The sequence below is a fragment of the Cyclopterus lumpus genome, chromosome 13 (assembly GCF_009769545.1).
Source record: "Cyclopterus lumpus isolate fCycLum1 chromosome 13, fCycLum1.pri, whole genome shotgun sequence".
Lineage (NCBI taxonomy): Eukaryota > Metazoa > Chordata > Actinopteri > Perciformes > Cyclopteridae > Cyclopterus > Cyclopterus lumpus.
This window is the reverse complement of record NC_046978.1, coordinates 15,866,384-15,884,096: the sequence shown is the minus strand read 5'-3', so window position 1 is coordinate 15,884,096 and position 17,713 is coordinate 15,866,384. Positions and strand designations below refer to the sequence as shown.

The 17,713-nt window shown below is 45.6% G+C and overlaps 1 protein-coding gene across 3 annotated transcripts in view; it reads left to right on the top strand.

Annotated features, from left to right (window-relative positions):
• The window catches only part of ets1 (v-ets avian erythroblastosis virus E26 oncogene homolog 1), a 34,640-nt gene extending 18,666 nt beyond the window's left edge, over positions 1–15,974 (top strand). For 2 of the 3 annotated variants that reach the window (XM_034547785.1, XM_034547787.1), the window contains 7 exons: positions 5,268–5,387; positions 5,950–6,150; positions 6,380–6,457; positions 6,810–7,055; positions 8,303–8,563; positions 12,173–12,291; positions 12,534–15,974. In XM_034547785.1, coding sequence (XP_034403676.1) covers positions 5,268–5,387; positions 5,950–6,150; positions 6,380–6,457; positions 6,810–7,055; positions 8,303–8,563; positions 12,173–12,291; positions 12,534–12,749 — 1,241 coding nt within the window. In that variant the 3' untranslated portion in view covers positions 12,750–15,974. The remainder of the gene's footprint in view (positions 1–5,267; positions 5,388–5,949; positions 6,151–6,379; positions 6,458–6,809; positions 7,056–8,302; positions 8,564–12,172; positions 12,292–12,533) is intronic. The other variant, XM_034547786.1, reaches the window with a different exon arrangement.
• The last annotated feature ends 1,739 nt before the right edge of the window (positions 15,975–17,713 follow it).

The window sequence follows — 17,713 nt, the reverse complement described above, 5'->3', positions numbered from 1 at the left end:
ACGCTGATGGCTAAAGCACAAGTAGAGCTTTCATTATGAAGAGTTAACATCTATGGATGTTATGGAAAACTATAACATTGTGTGAGATCTCTGCTGTCTGTGTACTATTTTAGTGCACGCTGGGTTTTAGCTGGGTATTAGGTTGCCTTTTTAAAATTAATAGAGAACTTCGAGGTTGTGCAATCTGATGTTGTGCATGACTGTTGCTCAACCTTTTTTAATACTTGAGGCGCAACTTAATAAAAATAGAAAGAAAACAGGCCTTTTCACACTGTTGAAGATCACAGAGCAACAACCTCTCGTAGCCAAGGAGCCAAATCCGGCTCAAATCTCTGCGTCTCGGTCCCCTTCGTCGTTCTGTGGAAAAGGAGAGAAGTTCCACCAAGCTTTTAGCAAAAGTAAGATCAGCGTCTGTTGCTGATGGCGCGTATCATTTCAAACTCAGACGTAATGTCATAGCAAGCGCTGAGACTTTGGCATAAACAGTAGAGTTAATGCACTTTCACATCATAGGCTAATATGATTTCAGAGATGGAGGGAGTGGGATAAAGAAAGACGGCAAGGCAGCTACGGGGTATTAGTCTCACTTATTGTCTGCTTCAGTAGCCGATATGTCTGTGGTGGTGATGATCCTGGACAACTCTGGTTTCATGGCCAAAGACAGATGACAGCAGTAGCCGTACAAGCTGCCTTACACCACCACCGCAGGCTTGCGCTTCAAGAGGGCAGCCAGAAGCCAGTGGTGGAGGCCTAAGAATAAAACCAGTGTTTCAGCACTGTTGTCTGCGATGGCGGGATGGGCCCGCTGTTTTGCGCAAAGGATATCTTCTAGGTTTTCTGGTCTGGATTCTTCACCTCGGTTTGAGCCCGGCCAGTACATATACTTCTGGTCATCGCCATTGAGATGGAAATCTAAACAGTGGACCCGAACAAGCGGCCCTCTCAAAGCCAGACAGCCACCCCTCCTCTCGTTCCACTGCAGCCCCTCAGCCGCAACTTTATCACCCCGTGGCACTGAATGGGCCCCCTTCATGTTGGCCGGGTTTATGACCCTGCGTTCTCAGACCAGGGGTCCAGATACGGCTCTCCATCAAAGGCCCTCTCAGATACCGCTGCCACCTCTGGTCTGATGTGGATAGACTGGGCCGCTTTTAAAGAGGCGATTATAAGCCCTTGGCGAGTAGCCAAGACCTTTTTTCTTTTCCCCTGCCCCGCGTCATGACCCTTGCTGATGCCTACCTGTTTGCATGTAATTCAGGAACGGTATGACCCTCACCTGAACCCACAACTCACCTCACTTCCCACAGGAAGTGGCAACTTAGCCCCCGGAAATGGACTCTCCTGCTGATAAATAAGGCCACCATACTCTCGGCTACAGAAGGGCTTAAAGAGGGAGACATGACTGATATACATTAAATGAAGATTTGACCCTAAATTGCCTTGATTAGCCTTTCAGATGTCATCCTCCGTTTTTATTTATTTCTCTGTTTACAGACGACTCTCTCTTCCTCACGTCAAAGCACTACCACCCATTGGACGAACTCCGCGGGTCTATTTATAGCTCAAAGGCATGATAGGAAGCATATTGTCCCCCGTTTGTTGGGTCTGGTTGCCTGCTCCGCTTGTATCATTGCATCACTCTGAGCGGAGGCAGCAGTCCAGGCTTTATGAATGAACCGAGTCTCCGCCAGAGGCTGGGAGATGGCACCGATCCCACTGTGATGTCACTCCAGGGACGAGCAGAAGAGAGGGGGCATTATGAGACCTCCCATTCATTCTTCTGTCGCTCTCTCTCTCTCTCTCTCTCCCCCCCCCCCCCCCCCACTGTGCCCACCCCCGGTTCTCTTGTCCTGTGATGGGCTCATATTACAGGCCGGTGACTCATCCCCCCCCCCCCCCCCCCCCACCCCTCTCCCTTCCCGTACTCAGTCTTCCCTCACCCACCCGGGATCTTCCCCAGCCCTGCCCAGCCCAGCCCAGCCCCGTCTGTTCCGGCTCCGTAGACTTTGGCCCCAGCCGCAAAAAAAAAGAAAAATCCCAATTTCAAACACACACAACACAGAAGGCTGCTAATTTGTTTTTTTGTGTGTGTGTGTGTGTGTGTCAGTTTAACGGCCGAACAGAACCCCGGTCTAAGGTTGGGTTGGGGCTCGGTCACATGAGCAGGCCGGTGCACAGCTTGTCGGGGAGAATTCTTTGGGGAGAATATGGTCGTCGCACTCAGCAGCCCGTCCATTACTCACATCATGCCAAGGGGGAGTAGCTAATCAATACCTTTTACTGTACATCCAGACTAAACATTAGTCTCACTTCATCAGCGATTCTTAGAATAGATGGACTTATTATTCCCTCTACATCATTAGTAGCAATTGGTGTCATTTCGTACTTTTTCTCTCCAGACGATCTTTTTTTTTTTTTTCCTTACTCGTGTTAGTTGTTAGCGAAATGCCATAATGTTGCATGTGATTTACACCCACGCCCACATTTCCCCAGCTAAGTGGATGGAACTCATTTTGTGGACAGACCCGCACCGTCTAATGTGGAAAGTGACGACTTGTGGATGCTCTAACTCTCAGTACATACTGACCATTCTGTATCTAATGGGACTCGCAGGCATTGAAATCCTATCAGGACTTCATCATTTACTAAAAGATCGTCTCGATCCGAGCTCGCCTCTCTCGCTAATGGACGCACACTGTACATTAGCCCTGCCGCAGATAACTTTCACATGGATCACTCACCGTGGAGGCCGCTGCACTCTTCGCTCTTCTGTTTCTCCTTTCATCTCCCGCCGGTGTCCTCGGCTTCATGTTTTTATGATTTTCGATTCACAAAAATACAAATACAAATTAAACAGAAATCCCATTTCAAATAGAAGAAACAAGTCCTTCAAATTGTAAGAACAAAAAGAAAACGCACACATTGCAGTTCACATTTTAATTTGCTCCTATAATCATGGTTCCAATATTTCTCTCCTTCCAGAGTGCCTAATGGTAGTCCTCATGCACGATGGTGTTGAGTGTCTTTTGATGGAGGATTTAGTGCTAAAGTGGGTTCAAGTCTGTGTGGCCTGCACAGGCTGGGGGCTGGGGTTGGGGTGGATAAAAGGGATGGAGAGGGAGGGGCGCGAGCGGTTCGAAAGTGCAGACAAACTCTGCTCGATCCAGCTTAAATAAACCGCCACATTTGGCCCCTGCCTTCACATCAAAGCGCAGACTTGTCTGAGCCCCGGTCCCATCTCAGCTTGCAGCCGTTTGCAGCATATACATTTTTGCACTACCAAGAATACTTAAAAAAAAAAAAAAACAACACGTGAGCTCAGCAGAGGCCCACACACAACTCGGCTGTCACGAGCAACTTGTGCATTAAGACAGCTCGCTCAGGTCTTGTGAAACTGTTCGTTTTTTTTGACAATAGTTCAACTGTGGGTCTTAAATAAGGCTGTAAAACAGTATTCTTTCAAGTCGGAAGTAAACAAAAACACAAGGTAGAAGAACGACTTTCTGTTCACTGACAGAGTAACGTACAGCAATGTATTATTGCACGCCTAATTGAATCACACGAAGAAGCTTTTGTCTGTCCTCTGTCCCCGGCCTGTTGCAAGGCTTCTTTCTTCATAGAGTAGAGAAGGGAACATTTTTACAAACAGCCAGACAGCCATTGGTTGCATCGGGCAAAGGAGGGACAGCTGCGGCGCATTCCAGTCGAGGTCGAGACGTCAGCGAGTGGTGAAAACAAGCATGAACTGTATGTTGCCCCAGTGTACTGCCGGCAGATAAAAACCGCCAGCCAGCGAGAGATGCCAGAAACATCTGGGCTGGACGAATGGCGTCGCAGCGAGAGGAGTGACACGACTCTCCCCTCCTCATTCGCCTTCAAGCAAAGACTTCTGTAAATCTGTTTTTGTTCACGATTTCTTAATTGACACACAATGGAGACCGACCGGAGGGGCGAGCTAAAGAGAAAGACATGCATTTAAAAAAAGAAATCAAAGCTCAATTGAACACTTGATTTTGTTATATTCTTTTATGCACCTTAACCTGCTGAAGTTGATTGGACAAGATTCAAACAGATCGTGACATACGTCTGTCTTTGTTGTGTAAATGAGTGTGGGCGCTTTGCAGATTGAATGAGGCATGTCAGCTAATTGGAACTCTATAAGGGCCTTTTTATGTCTATTTACAAGTCATTTGTTGAGTCTTTGCCAGATTAGTTTTTAGCAGTCTATTCTAGTGTTGGTGGCCCGGGGGTCTTTCCCCTTCTCCCCTGCTTTGCCCTCTCATCCCACACTTTTTTTTTTCTGCAGACTTTTCAATCTAATTAGATGAGTGCGAGTCATCAGGCACTGTTTAAAGCCATCAAAGGGAGCTCTGTTCCGCACTGGGTGCCCACTGGCTGTGAGCAGAGAACAGTAAGCCCAGTGTGTGACCGAGACCCTCGAGACAGACCCACACCCCGCAAACTCTCCTGGCCCCCCGCCAGCAGCCGCGGTGACATCATCACCTCATCCCTCGACCCATGACCTCTCCGAAGGTTTGACCCCCATGCTTGGTCCCGTGACAGTAGGCCCACTGTGTGAGGGCAGCATGGTAGGAGGGCTAGCGGGGGGTCACGGTGTCGTTGATGGGCAGCGAGTGCGGCGCTCCCACCCGGGATGTGCGAGTAGGAGAGCTGTTTAGTGTTTGCAAGTAAACGTGTGTGTGTTTTTATTTTATTGCAGAGTGCAAGATGAGTCATATTTACCTCATGACTCCAAAAGAAAAACACAAAGTGGTTGAAGCCATTCTCTGAATCGTCCCGACTCATCGTGTACCACTGTAAATTCTGTCAAACGTTATTTCAACTATCCCACGGCAGCCTTTCCGAAACATGCACATGTGCAACAAATAGTGCATCTGCAGTGCAGAACTCTGTTTGTAAACAGTTCAGATGCCACGGTGTGACAGGTCTTGTTTAAATAGATTGGGTCTGGTGCAGAGACGCTGTCTGTCTAGACGGGATGTAATTGTTTAGCCATGTTGTTGATCACGGTCTGGTGTGTGTGTGTGTGTGTGTGTGTGTGTGTGTGTGTGTGTGTGTGTGTCTGTGCTAATATCTAACTGAGACACACTTAACAAGTCTCACCATGTAAGCTTTCTCGGCATGAACTATAACACAGGCTGCATTGGCAGTTGTCGATGATAATTAAAGCAGAATATGATATTAGCATATTTGTATTTGCAATAATCACCTAATCAATTTTCTTTTTATGAATTTGTGCTCTGCAGATCCCGAGTGTGGAGACGTCCCCCTGCTGACTCCAGGAAGTAAAGAGATGATGTCACAGGCCCTGAAGGCCACCTTCAGCGGCTTCACTAAGGAACAGCAGCGGCTGGGTATTCCCAAAGGTAAAGCTGTCGGCTGCTTGTGTTCTTATTAGCCCCCGTTAACGTTTGTCACCTGGGAAGGTGAACGCATGAGCCCTCGGAACCTCCCTCTGGTCTTTTGGTGAGACGTGCACTTTCACGAGATCGGAGCTCATTATGGCCTGCTTTAGATCATTCGGTGGAGGCGTCTCTTCGAAGGCCTGAAAACAAGGAGACACCCAGTTATTCCAGAAATGGCCTTATATTACAGACGTATTCGTCCAGGCAGACTGTCTGACTGCAGCATCCAGAGAGTCAAGACACAGAGACAGACAGTGAAGTAATGACTTAGCTTCTTTACTGGAAGCCGACCACAGAGCCTCTCTCTTCATGCCGTTCGGGAAGAGCTGGACTCCCAGCGTCTGTCTTAAGTAATCGGGACCATATCTGAAAACTATGCTTTTTGGCTTGTCACCAACACTGCTGTGTACCTGCACTTTTAACCCAAGGATTCAGCAAATTGCACAAAATGCTGCATTCAAACGGTTAATATAAAACAATCACCTATTGTAACACCCCCCACCCCCCCTCTCCCCCTTCACAGATCCCAGACAGTGGACGGAAAACCACGTGGCCGCGTGGCTGACGTGGACGGTGAACGAGTTCAGTCTGAAGAACGTCGACTTTGACAAGTTCTGCATGAACGGGGCCAACCTGTGTGCGATGGGGAAGGAGCGTTTCCTGGACTTGGCACCGGACTTCGTGGGCGACATCCTTTGGGAACATCTAGAAATGCTTCAGAAAGGTAAAGGCCACGTCCAGTGTGTGAGCAATCTCTCACCACACACGGCGATACCGCTGCTCGCACCAATTGAGGACACTGTTGGCATTTTGCTGTAGTAACAGGAGCCAAACGGGGAGACGCAATTTAGCTCGGGTCATTAATTTTTTAGAATGCTGGATGCAGTTACACAATGCATGAAAATCAATGGCGAGGTCACTGACGCTCGTTCTCTTATCTATTTTTCATGAAGAGGATGCAAAGCATTACCCCATCAATGGACTGACCTCCAACTTCCAGGAATCCCGTTATACCTCAGACTACTTTGTCAGTAAGTACTCGTCACAAGACCGGTTCCATATGAATGGGAAAGAAAAAGAGGAGTGGTTTAGTATTGTGAGGAAAAGAGTATGGGGAATCTGATTTACATTTTCAAAATCCAGTTTAGCCCGAGGCATGAATTGATATTGCACCACTATAAGTTAGTTCCTCGTATGATCAATCATCTTACCCGTACAAGACTCATCCGATGTACTCGGGGCTGTGTTTTGTTACGGACTATTCACACACACGAAGCGTTTAGCCGGCAGTTCAGCAGAATTATGACCGGGCTCCTCTAAGATTGATCTCCTTGCTCTCCGTCTCCGCTTCCTATCCATACTCATTTCCCTTTGTCTCTCCAGGCTACGGTGTTGAGCATGCTCAATGTGTCCCTCCTTCTGAATACTCAGAGCCCGGCTTCATCACGGAGTCCTACCAGACACTCCATCCCATCAGCTCGGAGGAACTGCTGACGCTCAAGTACGAGAGTGAATACCCCGCTGTCATCCTCCGGGACACGCCCCTCAACCCGCTGCAAGGGGACTACTTCACCGTCAAGCAGGAGGTGGTGTCCCCCGACAACATGTGCGTGGGACGCCTTAGCAGAGGTGAGGGGCTAGATACTTTTACCGTTTTAAGCAGAGCACCGCGCAAACACTTTTTAGTTTGGATCGAGCGTTGTGATAAATGTGTGCGAGTGCGTGCAAGTGTTCTTATTTTCTGTGGGTTGTGTGCGTGCGTGCGATTGTGCTGAGGCGACCGTAAACTTGTCGCGCCGCATCAGCGTGCATGTATTGGAAGAGAAGAAAAGCAGGCCCCTCTGGTTGGTTTGTGGTTTAAAGCAAACCTGCCTCAAACACTCTAGACTGGGAAAGGAAAAAAAACAACTCTATTGTTTTTGTCAGTGTGATACACGAACCAAAGCCACAGCGTGTTCTCTTCTTGCCTCCCGTCCTTTTATGTAAGTAACAGTTCAAGTGGTGTAACCTTCAAGCAGGTTTTTTTTTTTTTCTCGTTTCTGCCCGGCCTCTATTCCCTCGACTTCTAGGTAAGGAGATAGAGGTGTCATCCTCGGCCAGCGAGCGCGGGGTTTTCTCATCAGACTTGTTTGCTTTGCTGAATGCGAAGGCTCGTTTTCTTTTTTTTCTCTCCCAGTGATCGTTTACAGAGGAATCAGCAGTCGGGGGTTTTACATCATTAGCCATAAAGCTCTGATTTTCTTCTCACAAATCCCCAGCTGTATAAATGAACAGCTTGTGCCTTGCACACTATGCGATCCTCCTGCATTTGCCTACAAGGTATGAGGTCCGCTCCTCATGCATCACACTTAGCTTTCCGGCGTTGCGTTGTGCTCCCCCAACGTGGGAAAGTATTTTCGTAGCGCCGCAGATATCCACATGTGGCTTCAATTTAAGCAGTTGAAGATTTCGGGGCCTTAATGAATGGGGGCGGGGGCCTGCGTTATCTGTCATTCGATAATGACTCGTCATTGGACGGCTCCTCTTATTTCTTTCCCAAGGCTAAAAATAGCAACGCCGATCACGTAATTTGCGCGATTGTCTTCCATTTGAAGTCAAACCGCACGGAACAATGCAGCGCAGTGAGAGGGAGCAGGATTTACTGATTATGACAACAGGAAAACTTGTACGATCAATTAGGATTCTGATGCGTTCATCACAAAAACAGCGACGCATCTATTCTTAGAAATGTCCGAAAGGAAAAGCAGGGGAAGGAGTCTTACATTGTACAAATTCCGGCTTTTATTTTTTCCAGACTTGCTATAAAATGTACACGTTTTGAAACCTCCTGTAGCAATTTCTAATTTCCCCCTCTTCTCGATCCATTTCCCTCGTAGGTAAGCTCGGTGGCCAGGACTCCTTCGAGAGCATCGAGAGCTTCGAGAGCTGCGACCGATTGACCCAGTCGTGGAGCAGCCAGTCCTCGTTCAGCAGCCTGCAGCGGGTACCGTCGTACGACAGCTTCGACTCGGAAGACTACCCCACCGCCTTGCACAGCCACAAGCCCAAGGGCACTTTCAAAGACTATGTGAGGGAGCGCTCAGACCTCAGCAAGGATAAACCCGTCATCCCAGCGGCAGCACTGGCAGGCTACACCGGTAAGAGACGTCTATGGGTCATAGTTTATACACTTATCCTTTTATATATATATATATATATATATATATATATAGGTTCCTGTCTCGAAAAGTGCTGCAGCTTTTTACAGACCGTTTTACAGCAGACATTTTTTTTTTTAAATGTCACAGCAGGGAAATTACAGGGTAACCAATGAAATGAATCAAAGCTCTGTTCCATTTAGGATCCCAGGGTTGTGATACGGCCACGCGTAAATGGAATATGGAACTATATTATTCATGTTTAGATCATCATCTTATTATTGTTCAATCGTGTGACTTTAGTTACAGTAAAAGATAATATTAGCGTTCAATCGTTTACCATGTAATTTGGTTAAAAAGTATTCTCAATGCATAAAAAGAAATGTAGTTTTTGCCACCAGTTTTTAAGGATGAATATTGACTGCAGCTGTAACACACATGCTCTGCCCCCAGATGTGGAGGTGCCTTAATGGACTGCTTTTAGACCAGAAGAAATAAATACATGCACATTACAGGAAGCAAAACAGATTCTGCTCGTACCTTCTTTCTTTTTTCTTTTTTTTCAACTCTCTCGCTCTCTCTCACTCTTTTGTTCTGTCTTCACTTCTCATCCACCTCCTTGTTATCGGCAGCCCGCATCTCAACCTATTTCTTCCAGGTCGTCCTAGCAACGCCGGCGAAACATAGAAATTATGCCTGCGGAGAGAGAAAGAAATATATATCTCTTCATCTCACGAAGGCTTCTTCGTATGTGCTCAAAGTGGCTGACGTATGTTCTCCAAGTTCAATAAGACGTGGAAGTAACTGCCAAGTGCACAGTTTCAGCACCCGTCATGGCTTTTGATCTGAAGAAGGGGCGTAAAAAAACCTACTTTTAACAGTTCACTCCAAATCATGTGTTGCACAAGAACATACATATTTAAACCGTCGGGGGTATAGTTCAAGACCTGCTGTGTAAAATTGGATTGTGCCATGTTTAGATTGTAGTCGCAAGGCTGCAGGATTGCCAGCATTGGGGGGAAAAAGGGGGAAATCAAAGAAGATGTCTCGATGTCCTTAACAATGCATACATCAGATCACAACAGGCTGTCCTAAAAACGTTGGTATGCATAAGTTAATTTGTCATCCGTACGGTTATTAGTTCAAAAGACGCTGACAGGACAATTAGTCATTCATTCCTTTGTGATCTTGGAAAGATGTCGTAATGCACATGTAATCAAATGACGAGGCGTAGGACACGGTTAAAGGATGCGTTGCTTCAAGTGGTCAGAACCAGAAATCTGAAGAAAAAAGAATAATAATGAATATGATGCATCAGCCGATGAAGTCAGAGATTCGTATAGACCTTCTAGATTTGTGTTAATTTGATGAGGAGTTTTTTGTAAACGAGCTGTGACGACATTCTCCTATTATGAAATAAGCATTGTCAATCATTTGTATCCTATCAAAATGTAAACCTGAGCATGGGGGAAATATCTTTTCTTTTTTTTAAAAAACATTTTCCAATGTGCTCCGTGGCTCCATTTACCGCTCCGATCTCGACGTCTGACATGTATCAGTAGTCACGACGGTATAGATGACTCCAAAGAGCTCATGTGTGAAAGCCTGGCAAGCGTTCGCAGCCTAATGCATAGTAATGTACTCGCACGGAGCAGAATGTGCTTCCTCTGAGCTTTTACAAGATGGGGAGGGGGGGGGGGGGGGGGGGGGGGGTGGAGGAAGAAAGACGAAAAAGAAAAGAAAATCACAGTAAAATACTCAAATTTTCCTGAAAGAGAAAAATGCCTGCAGTCCAAGCTGTTATTAAGCGCGGCGCATAAAGAGTGTAGTCCTTCAAAGATGGAAGCTTTGTGTGTGTGTGCGTGCCCATGCACATACGCGTGGGTGGATGAAGAAATACAGGAAGAAAGAAGGAGCTTGCAAGAGAGAGAGAGAGAGAGAGAGAGAGAGAGAGAGAGAAAAAAAAAAATTGTACGACTCCAAATTGATGCTTGCTCTGCTCGGCTTCCTGCACCAGTCACGGGGGGGGTGACAGGTGACACTTGACAGCGCGTGCCGATAAGGCCGCGGAGAGATAAGTGAAGCTCCAGTTGTCATCTCAGCTGGTTTCCTGTGACAATTTGCCATTTGCACCTCTGTCTACAGTAACATCAGGCAGCCCTCACCCACATTCTGTACCGTGACACTTCGCCTGATCCATACATTACTCCCTTTTTAGACTCATTTATCAAACCTCGGGTCCGACACTTTACTGGGTCGGCCCACACCCCCACACCCTTTTTGCCACACTATGCTTTTTCAATGAGGCCCATTGTACATATTTTTGGACCGTTTTTTTTCTCTTTTTGTCAAAAGGGTCGCCTCCATTCTGGCACAAAGAGGTCCCCCTTATGTGGGCTCGCTGTTACAGTAGCAGACTTTTAGAATGCGAGGCGACGCTTTCCGTCTCAAAGAGGCTCAGTGTGTTGCGCGGCCGCTTTTTTAAAAAATTTGTATTTTTATTTCCCAAAGTCTCGGCTGGGTCCCGTTTTGTCGTGCACCTTCTCGCTCTCTCCGAATCCTCACCGTTTTGTAACGCGTTCAGCCCCACACGTCTCGTTTCCCCTAAAAGCATTTTGTTCGCGTCGTGTAAGGGCACATTTTGTTTTGTTTTTTTTCTGAGAGGGGACTTTTTTTGCGTAGCTTACATTTTGCTGAGGCGGTGTGCTGCACACAAGCAGGTGTGATTTCAACTTGCGAGCCTCAAAAGTGGGTGGTTGAGTGTGCTGAAAAACCACAAGATCAAAGTGCAGAGCAGCCTTGTATCTAGTTCAGAAACAAGACCTTTTTTTTGGGGGGGGGGGGGGGGTGGCAGGGGTTATTTTTTTGTTCTGCTTTCTCCACGATATCTAAGAAGCTGTTGCAATAGCGCTAAAGTTCACTTTGAACCGGTTATTATCTTACTTTTTACTCATGAATCCTCTCTTTCTTCCACGCCGTCTGCATTCAAATCCCTGAGATGTGTAGCTGGAGTCTCCAAGGCAGCCCTCTCTTATTTTTAAACTAGTGATTTCATCCGTATGGAACTCCTACAGACACAGACTGTAGATTCACATAGTGCCAGACAAGGGAATGCATAATGAAAGGGACTGTTGTATTGAGGAGGACATTTAGTTCCACTGCTGTACTCCAAGTCTGACCCACATTAGAAGGTTTACTTTGTCCCTCTTCAAGTGAATAATTGGCGTGCATATTTAACACATACATCATGCAACGGGCCCGAGTATAAACTGTCGCGACACCTTTTCACTTTTCTCCTTGCAGTGCATTAACAGAATATAGACGTTGGTTGTTTTATGCGATGTGTCTCACTTTTTGTAAACTCTTCCTCTTCCCACTCCATATATGCCATGTATTATTATTATTATTATTATCTACAATACGGTACTTGGAGCGTTTGAACTAATAATAGGACTACAGCACTTGAGCATTTAGTCTGGGTCTTCGTATCTTTAGCCTTATTTTGTTTAGGTCCTGTGTCTCCTCAGTGTAAACAGCTTGTTTTTTAATGCACACTTTCTCCGCCCCCCCCCTCCCCCCCCCCCCTCCTCCCCCCCATCTGTCCTGCAGGCAGCGGCCCCATCCAGCTGTGGCAGTTTCTCCTGGAGCTTCTGACCGACAAGTCTTGCCAGTCCTTCATCAGCTGGACAGGCGACGGCTGGGAGTTCAAGCTTTCTGACCCAGATGAGGTGAGAGGTCGTGACCCCGCCGGTCTCTGGTACGCGTGCTGGGAGGTCCTAAGCAGTTGGCCAGATGAACAAGATGTCCGCTGCCTTTTCTAAAAACCTTTTAGCGGGCCTTGTTTTGCATCGGTGGAAATGTCAATGAATACATTCTCAGAGATGACCATATGAAAAAAAAAGTTTGCCTCCTGATTTGAAGGCATTTGTTACACGTGTATTATATCGTCTTATTTCTTGCATCGCTCTAGGTTGCTCGGAGGTGGGGCAAGAGGAAAAACAAGCCCAAGATGAACTACGAGAAGCTGAGCCGTGGACTACGCTACTACTACGACAAGAACATCATCCACAAGACATCGGGGAAGCGCTACGTGTACCGCTTTGTCTGTGACTTAAAAAGCCTGCTGGGCTACACTCCCGAGGAGCTCCATGCGATGTTGGACGTAAAGCCCGATACGGACGAGTGAGAGCGAAGACGGAACGGGGACGCGAAGACGAAGGTTTAGCAGACACGTGGACTGTGGGGGGGGGGGGCTCATGAAGTGGTCTTAACTATTTTGATAGTCGGGTAAACCGTTTTTTCTTTTTCTTTTTCTTTTTGAGGACCAAAAAAAAAAAAATGTTTTTAATGACTTAACTGTGGTCTTTATCAACTTCAAGTTTCTGTCTCTCAGACCGTGTTTAAAAAAAAAAAAAAAAAAAAAAAAAAATAAGGCACAAAGCCAAAAAGCCTGTATTCATACCCTGTTGCATCGGAGATGTCTGTGCGCGCGTGTGTGTGTGTGTGTGTGTGTGTGTGTGTGTGTGTGTGAGCGCGTGCGAGTGTATGGTTATGTACCTGTATTATTTAGCAGCTCAAAGCAGATGGCGCACTATCGGGTAGAGTTCAGGTTGCGTTCGGCCTCAGTAGCACAGCGGGGAGACGGGACGACCGAGACAGAAACCCCCGAGATAACTGAGAGAGAAAATAATAAGATTCATTTCATTGTCAGGGGGGGGGGGGGGGGGGGAGAGAGAGCTGGCAGAAGGTTCCCGCGAAGAAAGGGAGAGAGAGAGAGAGAGAGAAAGAAGGGTTGCCAAAAAAAATAAAAAAGTAAAAACCAAACTAAGGAAGGTATAATGACTTGTATACATACATGCTCAAGTGTCTCTCATTGGCAAAAGAAAATATTCAGCTTGGACCAAAAAGTGTTGTTTTTTTAATTTGTTTGTTTGAGGAGCGCCAGTATTATATTATTGATGTCACCCGATGTAAACCTACCGGGCTCATATCGGAGTATTTTTCTTGCGTCGTCAACGGCGGTACCGCAGTGGAACCAAAACATTTGATGCCGAGTATCATCCGTTGGGCTCTCCAGGGAGCCTTTTGAACTGTGTGCTGATTTGTGATCAGGCAACACGACGGACACCCTGTGCTTTTCGGAGGGTTTGAGGACACGGTGAGATTACTCATACCGAGAGCTTTCGATAGACAGACGACTGAAAGTAGCCGTTGCTTTTGAAACTGACGCGTTCACCTTTTTATTTTATTTTATTTTGTACTTACGTGTAAAACACCTTGTTCGAGACACATATTGTGAAACTTGTGCTTTTTTTTTTTTTTTTTTTGCATATACCACCAGTATTAGCAAACTGTAGACAATCCACGTGGGGGAATTCAGGAGTCTTTGGTAAGAAGAGTTGTTTTTAATGTGCAGATTAGATGCATAATTTGTCGGTTCACTGTCCGTGTTGCTTTAGACGTGTTTGAATACTCTCCTGTCTGTCTGCCTGTCTGTCTGTCTGTACATTACAATCACATATGAAATAGTTGAGGGATTGATTTTACACAAAACAATTCCTGAGTATCAGAATTTCTTTTTCTTCTTTTCTTCTCCTATGCCGTACATTTTGGGTCACGCAGCTGCAGTATGCAAGTGTGGAGGTACAGTGTAGGAAAAAAAGGGACAGGCAATAGATAGATAAAAAAAAAAAAAGAATGAAGGTTGATCAGAGAGAGACGGAAGTTTGGTGAGAAAGATGAAGGCGTGGACACTGCAGGTGTGATTAAGAAAGACTTGAAGTGAGGCAGGTTGGAGCTGCGTGGTTAAAAAACTCATTGCAAATAGAGGCATGTAAGACTAGTGGCAGACATTTGTATTTCATTTTTTTGTGAGTGTTTGGTGTTTTACTCGCCTATGAGCCAACCAATATTCAGTTCATAGTGAGTAACTCGTGTCCGGTTCCACCCATACCTGTGCAGCTGCCCTGGTTGCATTGAACCAAATTGGCAGCGGTTTCCTTTTTTTTTTTTCGTGGGAAAACGGTGGCTGCACACCGGCCTTATGGGAAATGCCCAAAAGTGGAATATCGTTTTTTTTTTTTTAGTTTTTTTTTTAGGAATACAATGTTATTGTTTACAGTGGCTGAATGTGTACCCATTTCGGTTGAAAATAACTTTTTAAATGTCTATTTGTACAGATTGTATTTCATAACGCTTTTATTGAGACCCAGAGTACACAAATAAACAGAGAGACAAAGCAGGAATAATAACCAAAACCCTTGTGAGGTCTTTGGCCGCTGTGCTTCGCGTACCGTACGTCCACAATGTCAGAAGATGGGTGGGTGGGTGGATCCGAACTTTCTCACACTTTTTATTTTGGAAAGCGTTTTGATTTGATTTTTTGTTGTTGTTAATGTGTTGGAAAGCACGCAAGAGAAATGCCTTCGCTGGTCCGGGTCCCCCCCCCCCACCACCACCAACACTGAGTGAAGAGGTGCTGAATATGTCCATTATGTTTGATTGGTAACGGACTTCCTCAAGCACTGACTCACAAACCCATCGCCCATGCTCGTCATTAGAGAAACGAATTAGTAATAGGCTGCACAGGACTTTCATTCTGCTCCGCATGTTGATGTCAAGGTTTCCAAAACACTGTTATCTTTGTTTTGTTCAGGTTATTTTTTTCTGTCAATGTTTTATATTAGAGAGGTTGTAATGGTTGTCAATGCCGCCCCCCCTCCACACACACACACACACACACACACACAAGGTCATAACATCTGTATGTCTGGCGTCCCAAGATTAATGTGCTAAAAGACAACATTCTGTTATCGAAAATGTAGGTATTTTAAAATGTTATTTTGTCAGGAAAATATTCTATTGTTCAATGTCACAGATTACAATCTACTGCAGGTCTTATGTATTAATGAACTTTAGTCAGGCTGGTGTGTGTGTGTGTACACACACACACACACCGGTAGTTTGTTACATATGCATATCTCAGAATGGATTTAGAAGGAAAACTTTTTGTTTGTTTTTTGGATGTGTTTTTTTTTTTTTCTTTCTTTTTGTATATTTTATAGTGTCTCTGTATTTTTGTTATGAGATCATTTTTATTGTATTTAGTTCACAAACATTTGAATATTTTTCAATAATTTATATTTTATAAAAAGACAAGAGATGCAGACAGCTGGTGCTTTCATGGGAATATAAAGGTAGCGCAGGACAAAATAATGTAGCGACTTGTTTTTGTTTCGTATTCTTCTTTTCTTTTTTTTTTATATAGAAAATAGACCTGTCTGCTAGAGAAAAACGGCTGATGCTGGCCCATCAATGATTTCTGCTGGAAAGGTTTTATAAACTGTAGCTTCTATTTCTAAAATGTACTTAATGTACTTCAAAATGTTATAAAATATATGTGAACAAAGATTCCATCCCGTGTGGTGTTACTGTTTTGAATGATAAACACACATTATAACACTGAGTTGTACTATTCTGTTATTTAATTATATTAGCTTTGCTATACCATTCATTGGTTTATTGTAGCGAATTTCACAATTGTGTATGGTGACATTGTGCTATTGTATCATTCTGCAGTATATGGACTCATCTAAGAAGTGATGTTGATACGGAAGTGTGAAACGGATACAAGGAATTATGAATTGAACTTTGTTGTGCGTAGACAAATAGAATATACGTACATTCAGTAATATATTGATAGATGGTTTCCATTAGCAGTTGATTCTGCACTAATCCGTAACTCAAAGTGGCACAAATTAGTCAAACAAATCTGCCAGGCTCTTCAAAGGCCCCCCCCCCCCCCCGAGTTCTTTTCAGAAATCCATGCGGGCCACGCAGTGTCACAGTTTTAACGAGTGTGTCCCGTGCGCCCTGATGAGGTGACGTCAAAACAAGAACCGGCACACTGGGGCCCATTCATGTGCCTGCAACCCGGAGCTCATATAAATGCCACTGTAGATCGAAAACACACACACACACACACACACACACACACAGACGGGGCCGCCGGCACCACAGCTGGTTCGCAGCGGTCTAGCGATACGACCAAAAAGATTGTTTAAAAATGGAATAGAAGAAAAAAAAAAAGTGCATTTAGGTGAATCGACATCAATAACACGTTTTTTTGCAATGTGAAAACGGACAGCGATGCCGGTGAAATAAGGTACGCATCGTGGATAAATCACATCCGGGCAGAAAGTACCTATACGTACGTGACAGATTTACCGTGTTTCTCACGGGAACCCCCAAAGCACACACACACACGCGATACAGGGCCCTCTGTTGAGATCAGAGCCCGTCGGTGGTGTTCTCGGCGGCTGGAGGGCAGGCCGAGGTCACGCAGGTGGTTCTTCTCCTGTTCCACCTCCCTCGCTCTGTGCTGCTGGCCTTCCTGATCCAGACCAGACGAGATTTTTTTAAATACACGCCGGGGGAACGTCCAAAAACAGACCTGGAACAAAATCAAAAAACATTATGATACCATTCATACCTGCTTATTCCACATCCAGACACAAAGCCCCCAACACACACACCCTTCACCCCCCCCCCCCCCCCCTCCTCCGTGCCTCCTTCAAAAGAAAGCCTCCGCTGATTTAAAGAGGTGTTTAAAAGTGAAAGACAGCAGAGAGAGAGAGAGAGGCATAAAGAGAAGAGGAAGTCTGCGCGGAGAGCGAGAACTGTCACACCTGGCAGTCGCGAGAGAAAGATGTCGGAGGATTTTCACGCCTCTCTCTCTCTCTCGACACTGGAATGCCGGGCCCGTTTTGTCAGATTTAAAAAAAAAACTAAATATTTATCCAAAGCAGTCTCACCGAGCTGCATCTGTCTCCTGCACGGAGTCTGAACACGAGTGAGGAAGACAGCGGGAGATTAAATGATGCACCGGTGTAGCCGCGAAGTACGGAAACACTAGCCACGTTGCAATAAAAAAAATAAAATAAAAAAAACACGAAACCTCGGGGCGAAATACAAAAAAAAAGGCCCTCTGAGTTCAGACAGCAGTGTTCTCAATGGAGGGATGTGTGTTTAAAACAGGCCTTTGTGTACTCGGATGTCAGGTTCTCCATCCTCTCAAACGACACCAGCTTTTAAAACAATAAAGTTGCAGCTTATGGTGTCGTTCAAGGAGAGATGTCACATCACTAGGAG